Source organism: Lynx canadensis, chromosome A1 (assembly GCF_007474595.2).
Source record: "Lynx canadensis isolate LIC74 chromosome A1, mLynCan4.pri.v2, whole genome shotgun sequence".
NCBI classification, from domain to species: Eukaryota; Metazoa; Chordata; class Mammalia; order Carnivora; family Felidae; genus Lynx; species Lynx canadensis.
This window is the reverse complement of record NC_044303.2, coordinates 191,117,043-191,135,113: the sequence shown is the minus strand read 5'-3', so window position 1 is coordinate 191,135,113 and position 18,071 is coordinate 191,117,043. Positions and strand designations below refer to the sequence as shown.

The 18,071-nt window shown below is 39.4% G+C and overlaps 1 protein-coding gene across 2 annotated transcripts; it reads right to left on the bottom strand.

Annotated features, from left to right (window-relative positions):
- Positions 1-358: 358 nt before the first annotated feature.
- HAVCR2 (hepatitis A virus cellular receptor 2) lies at positions 359-14,727 on the bottom strand. 2 transcript variants are annotated; one of them, XM_030306223.1, is made up of 7 exons: positions 14,521-14,727; positions 12,922-13,260; positions 11,933-12,016; positions 8,012-8,052; positions 6,396-6,522; positions 2,757-2,793; positions 359-877 (listed from the first exon to the last, which is right to left on the bottom strand). In XM_030306223.1, the coding sequence occupies exons 1-7, from the start codon at positions 14,573-14,575 to the stop codon at positions 718-720; spliced, it is 843 nt and encodes a 280-aa protein (XP_030162083.1). In that variant the 5' UTR covers positions 14,576-14,727; the 3' UTR covers positions 359-717. The 2 variants fall into 2 exon arrangements, with proteins under 2 accessions (XP_030162083.1, XP_030162156.1); XM_030306296.1 differs by lacking the exon at positions 11,933-12,016.
- Between the last annotated feature and the right edge of the window lie 3,344 nt (positions 14,728-18,071).

The following is an 18,071-nucleotide window of genomic DNA, read 5'->3' as shown; positions in this document are numbered from 1 at the left end:
TCCTCCTCTAATAGCTTCTAAACTTTTTATGGGTCACAGAACTCTTTGAAACTCAGTGGCCCCTTTAGACTTTCTGTACCAAAAAGACATGCACATATCTTAACACATAATTTTCCCTATATTTTCAGTAGCTCTGTGGATACATCATGTGATTGAATTTCCTGGAATTCTTGGGACCACATATTAAGAATTCCTAGCCCAGGGGTGTGTGGGTAGCTCAGTTAAGCATCCAAATTTGGCTCAGGTCATGATCTCACAGTCTGTGGGCTTGAACACCTCATCAGGCTCTGTGCTGACAGCTCACAGTCTGGAGCCTATTTCAGATCCTGTGTCTCGCAATCTCTCTGCCCCTCCCCCATTCGTCCTCTGTCTCTGTCTCTGTCTCTCTCTCTCAAAAGTGAATAAACATTAAAAAAAAAAATTCCTACTCTATATAAAAGCCCATTTGAACTCTAATGCCCCAATTAGCATGCTCTGAATTGGGTAGCCCCACTGGCTGAAATACAGAGGTGATGTTGTACCTAAATACAGTGTAGGACACAGTTCCATCCCTATGTGAGCTAATTATCTCCCAAAATGTAAAAACTCTGCTTGGTGGCCATGGACAGGGCCTCTAAAACCAATCAGCTGACACATTTCATAGTTTTCACAATGATACCATGCTCAAAAATGAAGTAGTGGGATCTGGCAGGGTTAAAGGGTTAGACCTCTGGGTTGTCAGGATAGTTGCTCGCTGCTGACATAGCAGTAGTATTCATATGGATCTTCCATTTCGTATATGTTCTCCTCAATGATATAGATGTTTTCCTCCGAGTGCATTCCTTCTGCTACTGTATTTGCTAACCCTGAGGGAGCGACGTTGGCCAAAGTGACCAGGCTGTGGAAATAAATGTTACAATTGAGTTAAGCATTTCCTGGGCAGCACAGAATAGAGTTAAGATAAGAGGCTTTGCTGAAGAGACAACAACTAAATATAGTACATGATCCTTGATCAGGTCCTAACTAGGAAAAAAAAAAAAAAAAGCCATAAAATAGCAGTAAAACAATTTGTGGAACAGTTGAGGAAATTTGAATTCCTTTGAATTAATCTTAATTTTCCTAAGTATAAAAATGGCATCGTGTTGGAAGGAGGTACAGACTGAAGTGTTTAGGTGAAGGGGGAAGATGTCTGAAATGTCCTCACAAATAGTTCAGAAGAAACGTTCTCTGTAAATAGAGAAACAAACAAAGCAAGCAGGTCCAAATCTCAAACCATGAGTTTGGTTGAAGCGTTCTGTTGTTGTTGTACTATAACTTCAATTCTTCTGTGGACTTGAACAGTTTCAAAAAGAAAAAAAAAAAAGGAAATATTTTATGGATCCAATCAGACTTGAGTTTGAATTCTGTCTGTCACTTACCAGCTATATGACCTTGGATAAATTGAGTGGTTGGGTTTTTGTTTGTTTGTTTGTTTTCATTTACTCAGTCAAGAAATTTTTAGTGTGTTACACACTGTGCTACGAAGCAAGAAATGCAGCAGTAAACAATACACAAAAATCCCATGAAGGCTGCGTATTAGCAAACTTTGTGTCTCAGGGTCCTCATCTGTAAAATGGGAATAATGAACATTCTATTTTACAGGGCTGCTGTAAGGAGCATTTATTCATTCAATCATCAGATGTGTAGGTGTCTACTAAGCATCACATACTGTATCAGGGGATATAGTTGTTAATGTGGCAACAACTTCCTAACGTTCTACAGAGCTTACCTTTATAAGTAGGGATGAACATTAACCAACTAATTTCACCAAATAATGAATTAATGCATGTAAATATCACCCATGGGTAATATCACATTTCAAGTTTCAGTTCTAATAACAGATCCTGGCACAGATGATCAAAAGCCATTGATAATTAAATTGTTTTATTTGGCTTTATTTGGCTCTTTTTACTGCAGAGTATTTTGTCTTAATTGATACACTATCTATATTTACCTAAAATCACTCATGGTTTAGATATAATTCAAAGGGATGAGTCATTTTTTTTCTTGAAATGTACTGCATTCTACCCATGTGCCAAATATCACTAAATTCTAGTACACGCTATAAGCTTCATATATTTGGAATGGGGAGGTGTGCACGTGTGTATATGTACGCATATGTATACAGTCAAAAACAGATACCGAGACTGCAGTATAATAGACCAGTAGATCTCAACCCTGTTTGCATATTAGAATCACCTGGAAAACTTTCAGAAAAACACCTATACTTAGGTCTCATCCTCAAAGATGCTAATGTATTTGCTCTGGGGTTGGCAACAGTATGTTCAAGTGCCCTAGGTGATTCTAGTAGGCAACCCAAGTTAAGAACGCCTGGGCTGAGCTATAAAAGCCCTGAAAGTAGAGTCTGGGTTTCTTTCTCACTTTTGTAACCCAAAGCTCAACCCAGAGCCTGGATGTAGTTCAATCACTAGAAGGGTCAGTTCATTGAAAAAAAAAAAAACAAAAAACAAAAAAACAAAAAAAAACCAAGAACCATTAATATACAAATAAGCATTTCCTATCAATAGGGAGATGAATTCTATACCTTAACTTTAGTCAATGAAGCTAGAGAAATCAGTAAGTAAAACAGAGCAGTGTGTTTAATTGGCATTACATAAATCTAAGGTAAGAAGGAAGTACAAGTTTAAATCCCAGGGCCAGGCTTCTAAGAGCAAAGCCATATTAGAATAGGGGCCTCCAAGATTCCCACCTTCCCCTACCCTACCCATTACTCTTACCTTGAATTCTGTAACTTCTCTTTGCTATAAGAATACCCTAGGTAAAATGTGGAAGAAAAGTCCATTAAAACTGCTCTCATAAAACAAATGAGTTAGGAAATAAAATGAACTCACTGAAGGCAAGGATTGTTTAAGAAAATCTGGTCTCCCCTTGGACTGAATTAAATCAAACTATCAATGTGTGTCTTGGATTGTTACATGGACTCTTCTAGAAAGCAATAAAGATACATTTTTCACATTCAGGAAATACATGGAGCATCTGGTAGGCACTGGGAATGCAAAGGTGAATTGTGAGCCCTTACTTCTGAAAGCTTGTGTTCTAGTGAGGGGGGGGGGGCATTGAAAATAATAATTTCTAATTGTGGAACCAACAATGCACTGTAACAGATGACTGAGAAGGTGGTCAGGAAAAAACTCTCAGGAGGGGTAAACTTTAAGCTCAGTTCTGAAAATAAAGAAAATGAGTCAGCCAAGTGAACAGGCAGGGGAAGAATTCAGGCAAAGAGAATCCCTGGTAATGATGAGTATGGCTTCCTGAAACTGAAAATATGGCTGAAATAAGAAAATATCCCAAGATAAGTTCTGAGAGGTAGGCTGGGGATAGCTCCTCTAAGACCTTTTAAGTCATAATCTAGATTTTGGATATTATTCTATAAAATAAGAATCTTACTCTTATTCCTATAAGAAATCATTGGAGGACAGAAATATGAGCTGACTGGGTTTTAAGAAGATCACTCTAGGGGCGCCTGGGTGGCGCAGTCGGTTAAGCGTCCGACTTCAGCCAGGTCACGATCTCGCGGTCCGTGAGTTCGAGCCCCGCGTCGGGCTCTGGGCTGATGGCTCAGAGCCTGGAGCCTGTTTCCGATTCTGTGTCTCCCTCTCTCTCTGCCCCTCCCCCGTTCATGCTCTGTCTCTCTCTGTCCCAAAAATAAATAAACGTTGAAAAAAAAAATTTTTAAAAAAAAAAAAAAAATTAAAAAAAAAAAAAAAAAAAAAAAAAAGAAGATCACTCTAACTCCTATGTGGGGAATAGATTAAAAGCAGGTATTTAAAAAAAGAAGTTAAGTAGAGATCATGATGCCTCACATCACAGTAAGGTGGTGATAAAAAGAGATTCAGAATAATGAATGTATTTTACATATATTTTGGATAAAGTCTGAAGGAATTAAAATTGGATTTTATGTTAGGAGGAAACAGGATTCTAGGATGGCCTATGGCATTCTGGCTTAAAACAACCAAATGGATGGTAGTGAAACGTTATAATGGGAAAGACCAGAGAGGCAGAGGCCGTGTTCTGGGAAGGTGGAATATAGACTCTAGACCTCCATTTGGGACATGTTAAATGTGGAAGGCATCTAAGTGGAGGTATCAACAGGACAAACACTCAGAGTTGGAGGGGGGAATTAAAGATGACATTTAAACCTATGGAAATAGACACCATCACCTAGAGGGTATAGAGAAAGGGAAAGGGCCAGTCCTGAGGAATAGGAATATCTAAAGGTCAAGCAGAAGAGGAAATAACAAAAATGACTGAAAATGGATGGCCAATGAAGTAGGAGAGTGGTGTTTTAGAAGCCAAGAGAAGGAATACTATCTAGAATGAGTGAGAGTCATTTTGATTAAATATTGCCGAAAGATTGACTACAATGAAGACAGAAGTGTCTATTGGATTTAGCAAAATGGAGGTTGTCAGTGAGCTTGACTAAAACTATCTCCATGGTGCTTAAGGGATGGAAGCTAGATGATGGGCTGAAGAGTTCAGGGGGTACAAAGTAGGAAAAATTCATCTGAGAAATATGGCTGTGAAGGAAAACAGAAATGGGAGTAGCTAAAGAGGAATTTGTGAGTTAGAACATATTTTTATGCTGATGAGAATAGAATAAATAGAAAGGGAGAGGTAGATAATTCTAGAGAAAGGGGTAAAAGGAGAATTAAGTCTTAGCTAAGTCTAAGGAGATGGAACAGGTCTTTTATACTTCATCAGTTGAGTGAGAAATGAGAGGGGTTTGAGTGGTACTGAGGTATGCTCGCTCATCTCAGAGAGTGCCCTAGAAAGATACGGGATTGCTGGTTGTATTGCTACCAATTTATGGCTTTGATGTCATGACTTAAAAACCTGTCACCTTGGTCATAAGATTTTGTCTAACAACCTGTAGACCACAAATCAAACAGGACTTTCCTATCTGTCCTTCGAAGTAGCCATGTTTTTGGAGTAATACATATGTGTGTATAAAGTGTCAAACTTCTCCCATTCATTATCTTCACTTCAAGCCTCTTTGCACCAGCTGAAATGGCATGGCAGAACTTGAAAGACTAGTGAGTACTCGCATTGCTCTTTTTCAACCTGTAGACTTTGCATTCATGTGATCAATTCACAAACTCCACTACTGCCTCTGTGCAAACCCAGGTAAGTGTGGCTGGGGTAGTTTCTTTCCGTGAACAATCCATTTACCGAGGATAGCATAATGGTAAGGAATAAGAGAGTCCTGCTTTCAAATTCTGTATCTAATAACTGTGTGGCTCTGGCCAGCATGTTATTCTCTATTTGGTAAATTAGAATAATATTAGTATCTTTCTCATTAAGGTAATCATGAAGATTTAATGCCCATAAAGTACTCAGCAGGTTTAAGTCACGCAATTAGGGTGACCAATTCATCCTGGTTTTCCCTGGACTGTCCCAGTTTTATCATTGGCAGGATCACATCCTAAGGCCCCTTCAGTCCTGGGAAAATCTAGCGTGGTTGGTCACCCTATATGCAGTCCATGTTTTAAGTATTAGTAGGAAGGGTTGCTAGAATGTACTAAGCCCTGGGGTATAAGGTCTTGGCCTCTGTCCTCAAAGAGAAGAGAATATATCACAAGTATAAAAGTGTGCAAAGCTTTTGGGGTGATGACGATGTTTGGGTCTTGATTATAGTGATGGTTTCCCATGCATAATCATCTACTGAAACTCATCAAGTTGAACGTACTTCAAATATGCAGCTATTATATATGAATCATACTTCAAAAAGATTTTTTTTAATAAAAATAACCTAGAAAACAATGTGTGTGCTGAGTGCCATGATAGAGCAAAATACAAATGCTGCAATCCTGGCCATGACCTATTGTTAAAAGGACTTGCCACCCCTCTCTCTAAAGACCTGTGCCTGAGAAACAAATAAGATAGAAAAACGCACAGAAAGAAATTACTTTCTGTTGTCGCACTTCCTAATAAACTTAATTCATGAATTAAAGAAGTTTATTTTCTTAACGAAAGGTAAGAGAACAGGTGCTAGAATCAGTCTGCTTGAATTTCAATTCCAGCTTTGCCTCTTATGGATTCTGAAACCTTGGGAAAGAGGCTCACTTTCTAGTAGCTATAGTTTCCTGCACTATAAAACAGTGATAAATACTACCTACCACATGAGATGGTGACAATAAAATGTACGTAAAACGTTTAGCACCAGGCCTGCTATTACATGGTAAAGCATTGCATAAAAATTAGCTATTATTATTGTTAGGTTTGGAAGGACTACAGGGTACTCAGTTTAATCGCCTTCAGTTATAAATACAAACTTACATTTGTGTCTAGGTTTGTGTTGGTTCCTATTTTAACAGTTCCTTATCAGAGGGAGAGAGTTGCAACATCAACCAACTTACATGTGAGAATTAAAGCAGCAATGATAAGAATGAGAGTCAGCCCAGCAGAGATCCCCACTCCAATGTAGATGCCTATTCTGGTGGTCACAGCAGAGTCTTGTAGTGCGTTAGCCAATGTGGGTATTTGCTATGGAAACACAAACAGAATTGCAGCAGATGGGCAGAAATCAGTTGTGTGCTCAGCTAGTCTCGTGACGTACGGCACCAGAGGAGTGCAGGGACCTTGAGACCGTGCATGATCTATCTCCTTCTAGACAAGCCTCAAACCACCCAAAGAACGGGATCAGCATAATCCTTAAACTTAGCAAGGGAATAAAATGTGCTGCTTCTACAATGTGGGCGGGGGGGGGGGGGGGGAACAAGGAACTCTTAATAAATGGACTCCCCTCCCCCACAAACATAAATAGGTTTTCGGGTGGAACCCTTTTCATCCAAGGTCCCCTGGTGTTCCAGGGAGTTTCAGAGTAGTTTAAACTTGGTGTCTTGCAGAGAAGCCCCCACCTTCACAGAAAAACTGATTCAAGGGCCAGGCCTTTGCAGCCAGACAGTCCTGGGTTCAAATCCCAGCTCTGCCATCATCTTGGAGAGTTCTTAGGAAAATGAAGTAACAAGAAATACAAAATGCCTAGCACAGGGCCTTGTATGCAGTAAATGTAATCAATGCTTACGTGGTGATAGGTATTGTGGCTATTTCTCTAATTAGTTTTATTAATTTTATTTTTTAACTGAAAGCCATAACATTCTTCTGCTTTCAAAATTTTAGTCCATATTCTCCCTTTAAAAGCAACAATGATAAATAATTTTAAAACAAAGAAGTCAAAGAAATTAAATTTTCCACTTATTCAATCAACTTTTACTACAGGAGTGCTATATGCAAGGTACTGTGCATTAAATACTATGGATATACAGAGGTACTTAGAGTCAGTCTTTGGTCACAAAGAGGGGCAGGGACAAACACAAAGTGCTGAGCCTTGGTTGTGAACACACAAGTAGGGGACTTCGTCAAATGAATGCAGACTCCTGTATACATCCTCAAAGAATTTTTAAGTCACTACTATAAGCTTGATATCTAGGGGATTCCCTTTTGCTCTGAGAAAGTGGGGGACACTAAAATTGTGGTTAATTAAAATATTGATTTGTTTATACTTCGATATATACATTGTTGACTTCAAATACTCCTGACTAGTGTCTTGTCAGACATAAATAAATTTACACAATCTTTCTCATCAGGGTTACCATGCAAGCGAGAAGAAATATATTCCAGGGATATGGAGGGTCTTTGAACCCTCCACAGCGGTTCGCAGTTGTGAAATATGAGAAGAGAAACAAGAAGCTAGTGGTTTTGTGTTTTTGTTTTCCAGCACTTACTATGTGCTAGGCACTTTACACTTACCCCCTCATTCTGTCCTTAGATGGCTAGAAGTGGCCCTCATCAACATGTTACAGCGGAGGGCTCTGAGGCTAATGGAGAGTGAGGCATGTTTTCTCCAAAGGCGAGGAGCAAACAAGAATGAAGACTAAAGCCAAACTTTCTTTCCTCTGAGTTGAATATGAGGTTAGCACGCGCGCACCCACGCACACATGCATGCACGCACACACATGTCCATGTCACTTACAGTTTGATTTTTATCATGGAGGGCTTCCAGTGTCTGTGTCTCTGCCATAAAGAGAAAAAAACAGCTGATAGAATAGTCAAGAACGTTTTCTATTATCTGAGTTTTAAAAACTCTTAAAGATGCCTAGAATCATATTTGAAATTAATCCTACTCTATACTCTTCACAATAAGTAATTGTGAGACCAACAAAATTTTCTAAACACTTACAAATCAACGATTTGATACGGATGACCATTTTTTTTTTATCCAGATAATGAACCCGACTACTTATGTTCTATGAACTGGAGACCTCTGCCAGGAAAACCTCTGTTGAATATGTGGTTTGTTGTGTCCACAGCACCCCAAAGAGGGCAGCAAATTGCCAACAACATTGATAACACTCAACCAGGCATTATATTGTAATGAGACTTTGAAAGATAACAAAAGTTAATTTTCTTAAAAAAGTTTAACATTTACTCATTAAGAGGGAGACGGGGTATTTCATTGCCTAAAAATGAGAGTAATAATAACTATAGCTATAATTTACCATGAGCTGACATGGTGCTAAATTCTTTGAACGAAGTATCTCATTTAGCATTCAAAACAACTATCCTAAAGTAGAGACTATTAGCCCCATTTCGCAGATGAAGAAGCTGAGAATTAGGAAGTTAGGGGACTTACCCAGGGTCACAGAGATTAGTGAATAACAGAAATAGCCTTTCGATTTAGGTCTGCATGGCTTTAAACAAGACACTCTGAACGATGTCCCTTTCAACAACCTTTACTTTTGCATTGTCACTACCAAGTGGTCACATTGCCCAGGTGCCATCTCACCTTCTTTCCTTTTTACTCATTCATTTCTTTACCTGCTTATCCATTTGATGAACATGTACTACACCCCTTCTCTGTGCCAGGCCCAGGGTACAGAGCCGCGAACAGCATGGGCACAAGCCCTGACCTCACAGAGACTGCTTTCTAAAAATCAATAGATGGTTAGCTTTGGGAAAATTAAAGATGCCTACTCATTTATCTGGCTGAGTCAGAGGCTCTGAAACTTCTTAAATGTCATGGCCACTTTCTGGAAGCCTAAAAATCTAAATCCTTTAAGGCAGGCCTCCTGCTTTAACAATGATTTTTTTTTTTTAATTTCTTTTTTTAACATTTTGTTTTATTTTTTGAGAGACAAAGAGAGACAGGACATGAACAGGGGAGGGGCAGAGAGAGACAGGGAGACACAGAATCCAAAGCAGGCTCCAAGCTCTGAGCTGTCAGCACAGAGCCTGATGCAAGACTCGAGCCTGAGCCAAAGTCAGACGGTTAACCAACTGAGCCACCCAGGCATCCCAACACACCATGATTTTAATATTAATATTTTACTATTCTCAGCCTAAAATTATTTTTAAAAAAGAGGAAGTAAAAGAGATTATCTTCCACTTACCTTTGCTCTTATTACCCAAAAAGGAATTTAAAGCATAAAAACCACATTGGTGGAACTACTAAGTAAACATGAATCTTAACCACACACAAGATTTTCTAATGTAAATCCAGTTTCTGCTTCCCTGTAATTATTTTTCTTGGCCTAAATGATAAGACTGACTTCTCTTTTTTTTAATTTCGATTTACAGTGAAAATGACCCAACAGCACTCCATTTTATAGATTATCACAGATTATTTTCACATAGATAGCCATCAACCATGTGAGTGGGACAGTTGGAAAAAGTTGCTTTGATTTTCCCAGAGAACCCAGGACTTGGCTGGAGTGGAGGTAGCAACAGGGTGGCACGTGAGAGTCTTAAAAGTTTATGAATTTGTAGTTACCATCTAGTACATATTATATGTCAGACATGGTGCTTAGTACTTTATTTGCCCAACAGCTTTTAATCTTCACCACAATAAGTAGGTACTATTATTTTTCCATTCTTCAGATGAAAAACCTGATTCTCAGAGAGGTACTTTGCCTAAGATCACACAACTATTCATTGACAAACCTGAGATTTAGGCCAAATCTATCTCCAGAGCTGAGGATTCACTGTGACCCTGTCCTGCATCCTTCAGGTGGAAGAGACATTACATTGTTTTGTGTTCAAGATAGGTTCCATGATTCTTGAATTCTTACTTGTTAAGGTTCCATTCCACTTTATAGCAAACATATTAAATGTATCCACATTCCACACTAAAGAAAAGGTATGTATAAGTACACACAGGTTGACTTGCAGGTAACTAGTTGACATCATGTTACATATTATGGACATGCCATTAAATAATAATTTTAATTTTTATTTATTTTCCTACTTTGGAGCTGTTACATTTTTTGTTTGTTTACTTGAATATTTTCTTAGGCCATCGAAAGCTCAGAGATTGTAGGTACTGTGCCTATATTTCCAATGCAAGAAATGCCCCCATCTTTGTTGCCCTAAAGGGAAGGAACTAACAAGTAAAAACTAAAGAGAAAAAGACTTGTTTAGGATATAGACAACTCTGAGGAAATATACTGCCTCGTGAGGAAGGTATGTGGGTATACAGTGAATGTGCGCTTGGTGGTGATGCTATAAACAGCATTGGTAGCACAGGATGGGAATGCGGGCGTACAATAAATATCTGGTATGACTTGATTAGGCCACAATGAGGGCTACCATCTGTTCCCGCCATATTTAATTTCCTCACTGATTGCATAAGAGATATTATCTACCAATCACTAAAGAACTACCAAAGATTAAACCACTAGAGAGCTAAGGTTACTACTTACAATAATAACCAGTATTTGGGTGCTTTCTGTGGGTCAGGTACTACACTGAGCACTTTACAACCATTGTCACACTCAAATCTTTAGAACAATCTTACACAGTAGATTACCCTCAACATAGAGGTAAGGAAACTGAGCCTCACAAAGTTTTAGCAATTTTACCTTGAGCTCACAAAGCTAGCGGGAAGAGCTGATATTGGAACCCATTCTACCTACCTATTGCTGATGTGCTTAACCACAATCACATTCTGCCTCCAGATCTTATTGGTAACATTAAGGACAATAACCAACGTGTACTGATCCAATACTGGGCTAAGCACTTGAGACACCCTTTCTTAGTTAAATTTCATAAGGTGGGATTTAGGAGATTTATGAGATTAAGATATGGGACTTACCTGTTATTACCCTCATCTTACTGAATGGAAGACTAAGCTCCAGAGAGTATAAGAGAGACCAGGACTTTGACAGGAGACATTTAAGATTAATCTCCCTGCTCAATGTGACCTGAGGTCTGCTCTTTTGATCCTATCTTCTCTTCCAGAGCAGCATGGAAAAGTCCTTGTTGAATTACTTAAATAATATAGCTGTTCCTTCTGAGGTTGGAATTGAGGGAAGATGATGGGCTTCATTCCAGTAAGAAGAGATCCTTGAAATCACCTAATCCAACCCCAAACATGGACTGGGATGAATTCATAACAAAACATCCCCATTCTGGGAGTCAATTGGAAAATAATGGCAATGTAATGAGTTTTTCATTAGAATAAATGTATTTAATTTAAAAACATGTCTTTTATTATTGCAATAATGGATAATAATGCAATTTTTTCCTTATTTGGCAAAATACATATATTACCAAAATTCTTTTTTTAGGGGGAGGGAGTGGGAATTTTACTAGGTTACAAAATCCAAAGATTCTGAACCCTCTCCTTGAACAGAACAGGAAGGCGAGGTCCAGGGAAGTGAAAGGCTTCAGCCCAGGTCACAGGGCTACTTGTGACTAATTCCAAATCCTAGCTCAGCGCTCCTTTTTCCCAACACAGGTTTGTCCCCACCACCCCTCTCACCACACACAATATCTCAGGTGCACAGGAACATTCACACCTCCACTCAAACCCATTTCTCATCTCTTTCCCATATTCAAAATCCTCCGAACTCAGAAAATGCCAGAAGGCTTCCTCCTACACCACTTGTATAATTACCTGAGCCATATCCCTTGGTGGTGAGCATCCTTGGAAAGGCTGTACCGAAGGCTCTGCGTGTAGGCCGAGCAGGGGTGACCTTGGCTAATGTCAGAAACCAATATAAGGATGAGACTTCTCTGAGAGCAGAGAGCTTGTTTTGGGGAATCAAAGGGGCAGCAGAAAAAAATATGAAACACAACAAATGAAGAAAGGCATATGCCCAACTGCCAAACCTACCAGGACGTGTTCACTGAGAGTGTATGAGACTCTTCACATGTTGGGCAGAGGTCTGTTACGGCCATCATCATCGCAGTCTAATTGTTAATAATAGAACTAATAGCTACACAAATGGCCATGCTAAATGCTTTTTATAAAACACTTCATAAAATCCTTCCAATGGCCTGTGTAGTAGGAATTGCCATGTTTTATAGAACAGGAGGCCACAGAGCTTAAATAACTTGCCCAAGATTACACAGCTAGTAAGAGGCAAAGTTGGATTTAAACTGAGCTTCATCAGCCACAGACTATATGCTGTATAAATCTTAAAATGTACAAATACATGTACCCCGCCACTACCCACCCCACACATACACAGTCCAGTGGTTCTCAATCCTGGCTGCACAGGGAGGAGAATCATCTAAGGTAGACTTCGTAAAATCCCAGAACGCGGGCTCTACCTCCGGAAATGCCGATTTCTCTGGTTTATGGGTGGGGACCAAGAAGATGTAAGTGTTAAAGAGCTTTCCAGGTGATCTAATGAGCAATCAGGTTCTTAACCACTGATCTAGGCCTTTCCTCCCATTCTACAGATCCTGTCCCTGAGTTTGAAAATAGAGGAAGGGAATTAAATGTGGCTGGGCATTGTCGGTGGAGCCTGTTAAACTTTAGGTCTTAGGGACCCACTCCCAGGGCTATAATTGGGGAGATCAGAAGTGAGACCAATCAGTATATTTAATTACCTGCAGGTGAGTTTTATTCATAAAGAAGACATGCAAAGGTCCACTCACCTGGTTTGATGACCAACTCCAGGTTTGATTTTTTATCATTCATTAGGCCTGGGAATTGAATCCGGCAGCAATAGGTCCCACTGTCAGCTAGAGTCACATTCTCTATAGTCAAGGACACATCTCCTTTGTGGAAATTCCTCTTTAGCTGGTATCTGTTGGATGTCTGATATTTCAAGTTCCTTCCATCTGTGCTGAGCACCATACTATGACATTCAAACATAGGACAGGATCCCTTGCCCCAGCAGACAGGCACAAGATTCTCAAGAGTGGCTGGAGAGTAGGTGCAGGGCAGAACAGCATTCTGACCCACTTCAACTACGTATTCCCCTTCCAAAGACCCTGAAGAAAGAAGTAAAGAGAGCAAGATCCAGGCAATGAGTGAGGCTGGTCCATTTCAAGAAAACTGCAAGTAATGCCATACAGAATAAAAAGGAAACCAGTCCTGCTGTCCTGTTTGGAAGATGATCCATTATGACAATGACTGTCGGACTTGAGGAGCATCAGAATCACCAGAAAGCCTTGTTAAAACACAGATGGCTGGGCTCAACCGCTAGAGTTCCTACTTCAATAGGTCTGGGGTGGGGTATAAAAATTTGAATTTCTAGCAGGTTTCCAGTTGTTGACAGGGCTGGTTGGAAATTCACTTTGAGAACCAATGCCCTAAGAGACAATTGTGGTCTAGCTCCGTGAACATCGGAGGGCTGGGCAGATAGATAGTTAGAAAATGAGTCATTGTTAGCTAGTAAAACAGCTCACCCATCTGCTCATCGATGAAAGGCAGTTAACATAAAGCTCTCTCTTTTTTTAAGCACTCAGCACATAATGAATAAAAACTATTGGCTAAATAAGAAGCTTACATATTTGAAACCACCCACAGGCTATTTTGAGGTTTGAAATGAATTGTCTTTAAATATATATATATTAATAAATATATATAGTGAAACATTTAAACAGTATAAAAAGGTATATGAGGGCTCCTGGGTGGCTCCGTCAGTTAAGCATCAGACTTTGGCTCAGGTCTTGATCACACAGTCCGTGAATTCAAGCCCTGCAATCAGGCTCTGTGCTGACAGCTCAGAGCCTTGAGACTGCTTCAGATTCTGTGTCCTCCTCTCTCTCTGCCCCTTCCCCAATCATGCTCTCGCTCTCTCTCTCGCTCTCTCTCTCTCAAATAAATAAACATTAAAAATTTTTTTTAAAGATATATGAAAAGTATACTCCCTCTCCCTGCTCCTTCCCATTTTCTGGTTCTCCTTCCCAGAGTCTATACATTAAGGACCATTCAGGTATTCCCACATGGAAGTCTAATATACATGTTATTCCCTACAACATACATCCACAAATGGAAGTCTAATATACATGTTATTCTGTTCTTTGCTTTATTCAATTAACTTTTCAACTTAGAGACATTTCATATCACTATGTTTGGTCAGCTTCACTGTTTGCATCATGGAGATATCACAAACTGATTTACCTACTCCCCCACTAGTGGGCATTTACTTAGGCTGCTCCCAAACTTGCTACTACAAACATTACAATGACCGTCTTTGTATCTTTATCTCACACTATCCAGGTGTGACAGCCCGTGCCCAGACTTACTTGTGAGTAGTGGCAGCAGCAGCAGGACACAGTCAAAGGAAAGTTGTGAAACCATGGATTCTGAAGAAGAAACGTCCAGTAATAGCTCTATTTAGTTTTGATTCTCCAGTGGAACTGGGTACCTCTTGCAATTGTATCTCCTCCACAATCACAGGAGCAACAGCTGCTCTCCCCGACTGCTGGACCAACACACCAGGGCACCTGACTACCGATCTTTCCTCTGTTAATGCTGTCAAGTCCACAGTTACATCAAAGGAAACCCCAGTTGTCTGTCGTGCTACACCACACACATCCTGTAAGGGCTCTGATATTTATCCTGTTAGTATCAACGAAGAGGAAGCAATACTCAAGGAAGAAAAATGTCTCTCAGCCAGTCAAGAAAACTGTCTTAGCAAGTGGAGAGAGCCCTCTCATATCTCCAATGAAATAATCCTCTGTTTGGAATGGATGGCGTGTGGGTCTAGCTGGTTACCAGGGAACACAAGGCAGGAACATATCATCCATGCATTCATTCAGTCAGATCAGTCAGTTGGTTGGTCATGTGATCAATATTAATGGACTAGGAGCTGGAGAATACCACAATGAATGGCATGTCTCTTATTCTCAAATTTATGGGCCCTTTCCACCCCCGGAACTTAATTCTTAGCCTTGTCCAAACACAAACTGGGCTGTGCTATATAACCTTGTTGGATCTCAGTTTCCTCATTTATAAAATGTATAAAATGAGGAAATTGTGCTAGGTGACATATGCATGGCTCCCTGCTGTAATATTCTGACTTTGACCTGAATTTTCAAACCCTTCCACTTAGGAAAGATATTTCCTTTCTGCAGTGTTTCTCCCCCACTGCAGTGGGAATCAAGGGGACCTCAATATTCTATTACATCTTATGTAATAGAATTAGATGGGATGTCTCCTCCCTCCCAGCCCTGGGGCTCTAGACATAAATTCTCAGAAAGGGTTGAGTTTCAGCCACACTGTCCATCACTGAGGTAACATCTCAGACCCCTGGGATAGTGACAGCCCTCAGTCTCAGCCCTGGGATAGTGACATTTCTCTAGGAACCTTAAAAGCCAATGATTCTTTAAAAAAAAAATTTTAATGTTTATTTATTCTTGAGAAAGACAGAGTGTGAGCAGGGGAAGAGCAGAGAGAGAGGGAGACACAGAATCCGAAGCAGCCTCCAGGCTTCGAGCCGTCAGCACAGAGTCCAACACGGGGCCTGAATGCACAAGCTGTGAGATCATGACCTGAGCCAAAGTCAGACACTCAACCGACTGAGCCAAAGCCAATGATTCTTTATCAGAGTAAGGTCACAGACTGAATAGTTTCTGAAAACCCTGTGGACTTCCTGTCTTTTCTTGCTGAACTTCCTTGTCATTCATCTTTATGCCACTAAATGCATTCAGGATAAATATCCAGCTTGTTCAATGCATGTACTTTCCATAGGATCAGAGGTAGCAGTTACTCAAGAGATCACAGTAAATTTCTTCATTTTATGGATAGGGAAACTGAGACCTAAAAAGGTTGATTTGCCCAAAGGCATGTGATTAGTAATTTCAAATGAGAACTGAGTCCCCCAAGCTCCAGATTTTTTCCACTATAAACCATTTTATGAATTCCATATCTGTCCTTAATATGTCTACCTACATAACTAATAAAAACCAGCAAATGTCCATATTGAAGGGTAAGGTAGAATGGATTAAACATGGGGTCAGATGATATGTTTACTGCATGGCCCCAATCAACACTCTTAAAAGCGTCAGCCCTCAGATTTTGTATTCTGTTTTTCCTTTTTTTCCGTGTTTTGTTTTTTATTGTTATTACTCTGTTTTATGTCCTTATCTAGAGTTACTACTGGAACCAGTTTCATAAAATATTAATAACTTATTAATTCATCGAAGTCTAGACAGTGAATGTGCGCTTGAGGGTGATATTATAAACAGCATTGGTAGCACAGGATGGGAATGTGGGCATACAATAAATATCTGGTATGACTTGCTTAGGCCACAATGAGGGCTACCTTCTGTTCCCGCCATATTTAATTTCCTCACTGATTGCATAAGAGATATTATCTACCAATCACTAAACAACTACCAAAGATTAAACCACTAGAGAGCTAAGGTTACTACTTACAATAATAACCTGTATTTGGGTGCTTTCTGTGGGTCAAGTACTACACTGAGCACTTTACAACCATTGCCACACTCAATCTTTAGAACAATCTTATGCAGTAGATTACCCTCAACATAGAGGTAAGGAAATTGAGCCTCACAAAGTTTGAGCAATTTTACCTTGAGCTCACAAAGCTAGCAGGAAGAGCTGATATTGGAACCCATTCTACCTACCTATCGCTGATGTGCTTTACCACAATCACATTCTGCAATGTGAACCTAGAAATCTATTCCAATCCCCTTCTTCTTTTTTTTTTCCTGTGTACAGGGAAATGTTTCTGAGCATTTTTATGTTTATTTAACTTTTCTTTCTTGTTTCTTAAAATCAAACTATTTAGATAATTCATCCAAATGGCTAAAATTTGAAGCAGTATCAAAGCTTTATGAAGAAGGCTTGTTCCCATCCTCCAAGTCTACCAATTTCCCCCACCGCCCTGTAGGTTTCCATTCTCCTAAGTCTCTTGTGTATATACCCCCAATGCAGACACAAGAAAATAAAATATGTATTGTTATTCCTTCCTTTCTTAGACAAATTGTATACCCATGTTATAACTTGCATTTTCTATTTACTGTTTTATATACATTTTTTTACATACACAAAAGCAGACAGGAAACTGAGTTCCCAATACACAGATTTAAAATTACCAACTTCTATTTTAAAACAAATCCCAGATCTCATATCACTTCACCCTTACAGATTTTAATGTGTATTTAAAGTGGACTTTTTGCTGCATTACTATAATACCATTATCACACATGACACCAAATTAATAATGATGTCTTAGCACCTAAGTCTCCAGTTCATAATCAAATTCCCCTGGTTATCTCAAAAATACCCTTTTACAATACATTTATTTACATCAAGACCCAAACAAGGTCCCTATGTCGCATTTGGTTGTCATATGAATTAAGTATCTTAACCTAGGAGTTTCCCTCCATCCCCCTGCCACTCACTGGTTGTAAAATCAGTTGTTCCGCAGAATATGCCACATTCTGGGTTTGCCTGCTTCCTTGTGGTGTCATTGAAATTATTCCTCTTTTTTGTGTATTTCCTGTAAACGAAACTTAGCTCTAGAGGTTTGACTCTTTGAAGAGTGCTTCGCTGCTGGTGCTCTGTGCTTCAGATCCGACAACTGTCTGCTTGCTCTACCTGTAGAGGTGCTAACATTTATCAGCTTGCATCTATCTTTTTAAACTTAACTTTCTAGACAAATACCATATGATTTCATTCATTGTGGAATTTAAGAAAAAAAACAGATGAATATACAGGAGGAGGGAAATGAAAAAAGAAAAGAGGGAAACAAACCATAAGAGATTCTTTTATTGTTGTTGTTTGTGTTAATTTTTTAATATAATTTATTGTCAAGTTAGCTAACATA

Excerpts from the sequence above, each read along its gene's own strand:
- HAVCR2 (XM_030306223.1), bottom strand. The coding sequence starts at position 14,575 with ATGGTTTCACAACTTTCCTTTGACTGTGTCCTGCTGCTGCTGCCACTA. Across the intron at positions 12,017-12,921 it reads GGAGTTGGTCATCAAACCAG|CCAAGGTCACCCCTGCTCGG; the intron begins GTGAGTGGACCT and ends TTCTGACATTAG. Across the intron at positions 6,523-8,011 it reads TCCATGATAAAAATCAAACT|CAAATACCCACATTGGCTAA; the intron begins GTAAGTGACATG and ends GTGTTTCCATAG.